The sequence below is a fragment of the Alligator sinensis genome, unplaced genomic scaffold, assembly GCF_000455745.1.
Source record: "Alligator sinensis unplaced genomic scaffold, ASM45574v1 scaffold1295_1, whole genome shotgun sequence".
In the NCBI taxonomy this organism is placed as follows: Eukaryota; Metazoa; Chordata; order Crocodylia; family Alligatoridae; genus Alligator; species Alligator sinensis.
Genome location: NW_005841880.1, coordinates 1,094,210 through 1,096,198, shown reverse-complemented (window position 1 = coordinate 1,096,198; position 1,989 = coordinate 1,094,210). Strand labels below are relative to the sequence as shown.

Sequence of the window (1,989 nt, the reverse complement as noted above, 5' to 3'; positions counted from 1 at the left end):
GGGGGGGGCGTGGAAAGCGCCCGCCCCCCCTACCCCCCCCCTGCTTATTCCCCCGCCTTCCCACCTAGCGCCTCCGTGTCCGGGCTCCCGCAGGACTGGGGAGGGGGATCCTTTGTCTCGCCCGCCCCAGGTTGGCTGCGGGGCTGGGGAGCGCAGGGGGGGCTCTCAAGGCTGAGTTTCCCCCCACCACCACCTTTAAAGCAGTAGCCAGCGTGGGGCAGGGGAGCAGAGCTGGGGGTTGCAAGAGAAATGATCTGCCTGGGGGGGCAGATTCACCCCTCTCCCTCGCTCCCCAAACCGGTCGGACCGCCCCCCCAGCTGGGTGCTGGGGCTGCGCTGCTGCCTGGATCCTTTGGGGAGCGTTTTGTTAGATACAAAAGGCAGCGCCGCCTCTGCTCCGCTCTCCCAGGCGCCGGCAATGGCTGCTTGACGGATGACTGCAGCAGCCTCCTGCCCCTGCGATAGCCGGGTCCCAGAATAACCCTGGGGGGGGGGCCGCGCGCGGCTCCCCCTGGATCTGCCCTGGAGGGCTCAGGGCTGGACATTTTCCATTAAGAAACAGGGGCTGTTTCCCCTTCCCTGGGCTGGGGGCTGCAATTCCCAGGGAGCCCCTCCGGTTGGGAAAGCCCAGCCTCCCCACTCTGCACTACCGAGCCGCCCCCACCTCCCCCCTGATGCCCGTGGCTGACTGATGGCAGCTCTGTCCTTTCACGCATTATTTTTGCAGCCGGCTGAATTCTGGGAAGCTGCAGGATCTGGGAGTGGTGGAAGGAAGCAAGCTGACCCTGGTGCCCACAGTGGAAGCAGGCTTGATGGTAAACAGCCTTCTTCGTCCGCCCCCTCCCCGCGCCCACCCCTTATCGAAGAGCAGGCCTGCGGTCCCCTCCGAGGGGCTGGGGGGCCGTCTGCCCAGCAAGGCAGGTCCCTGGGAGCAGATCGGGGGCCCTGGGAATGGCAGCCTGGTTAATATTTCATTGGCTTCTCTGTAGCCGGGTGTATAAATAGTGAGAGTGACACACAATCCTGGCCGCCCCCCTCCCCGCCACACACACACCCCCTTTTTTTCTCTCTCTTTCAGTCTCAGGCGTCCAGACCAGAACAGTCAGTGATGCAGGCTCTGGAAAGCTTAACTGAAACTCAGGTGAGGAGCCGCAGTAGGAAAGCACTGATGTGGCCCACGGTTTCCCTGCGGGGAGGGGTGTAGGGGGCATCCTCTGGGCCGCTTGAACGGTGGGGCCCCAGCCCAGAGAAGCCAGAAGCCTTATGTACGTTGCATATGGGTCGAATGCCTCCTTGGATGGAGGCCCTGGTTTTAGACTGGCCAGGGGGTGTGCAGACACTTGGGGAGACATGGTCCCTTGCCCTGGAAGAGACAAAAGGCCTAGGGTGGGGGGGGAGTACAGGAGGCCGAGCGGGTGCTTTGCAAAGCCTCAGATGCCCGAGTTTCTGGTCTGCTCAGTCCTGCCCCTTGTGCTGAGACTGGGGGGGTGGTAGGGAGCCATCCGGGCTGTCGCTGTCTTTGCTGTGTGTATTTTGGGACTGGTTTTCCACCCCCCACCCCTCCCATCTGAATATAAAAACAAATGCCAGCCTTGGGCCTTAACCTTTGCCTCCCCGGCAGGCAGGAACAATGCCCCTGTGTGTGCGGAGGCAATCTCTGCCAGCCGGGGTGTGTGCAGGTGGATTATACAATGACACAGCTTTGTCTGAGCTCCCCGCACAGCTCTCCTCCGGGGCGGGGGGGCCGGGCTGGCCGGGGGCAGGAGGGGCCCAGCTTCCTGAGGGCGCAAGCTGTGTGGCAGGGGGGGCAGCTGCCTGGGAAGCTCCTTGGTGACTGGCGAGGCGCTCCCAAACAAGAGGTTGCTAATCAGCCTGGGAGGGGAGGGTGCTTCTGTTTTCTCCTCCCCTGGCTAGTGATGCAAGGCAGGAGCTGGGCCGGCCTTTGTGCGCGTCTGGGCTTGGGGGGGCATTGGGGGGGGGGGCTGCCGC

General features: G+C 63.7%; 1 protein-coding gene across 1 annotated transcript in view; it reads left to right on the top strand.

Moving 5' to 3' along the window:
* The window catches only part of MIDN (midnolin), a 30,992-nt gene that overhangs the window by 9,162 nt on the left and 19,841 nt on the right, over window positions 1–1,989 (top strand). The window contains 2 exon segments of the mRNA XM_025196563.1: window positions 728–815; window positions 1,079–1,141. Of these exon segments, the coding sequence (XP_025052348.1) occupies window positions 728–815; window positions 1,079–1,141 (151 nt within the window).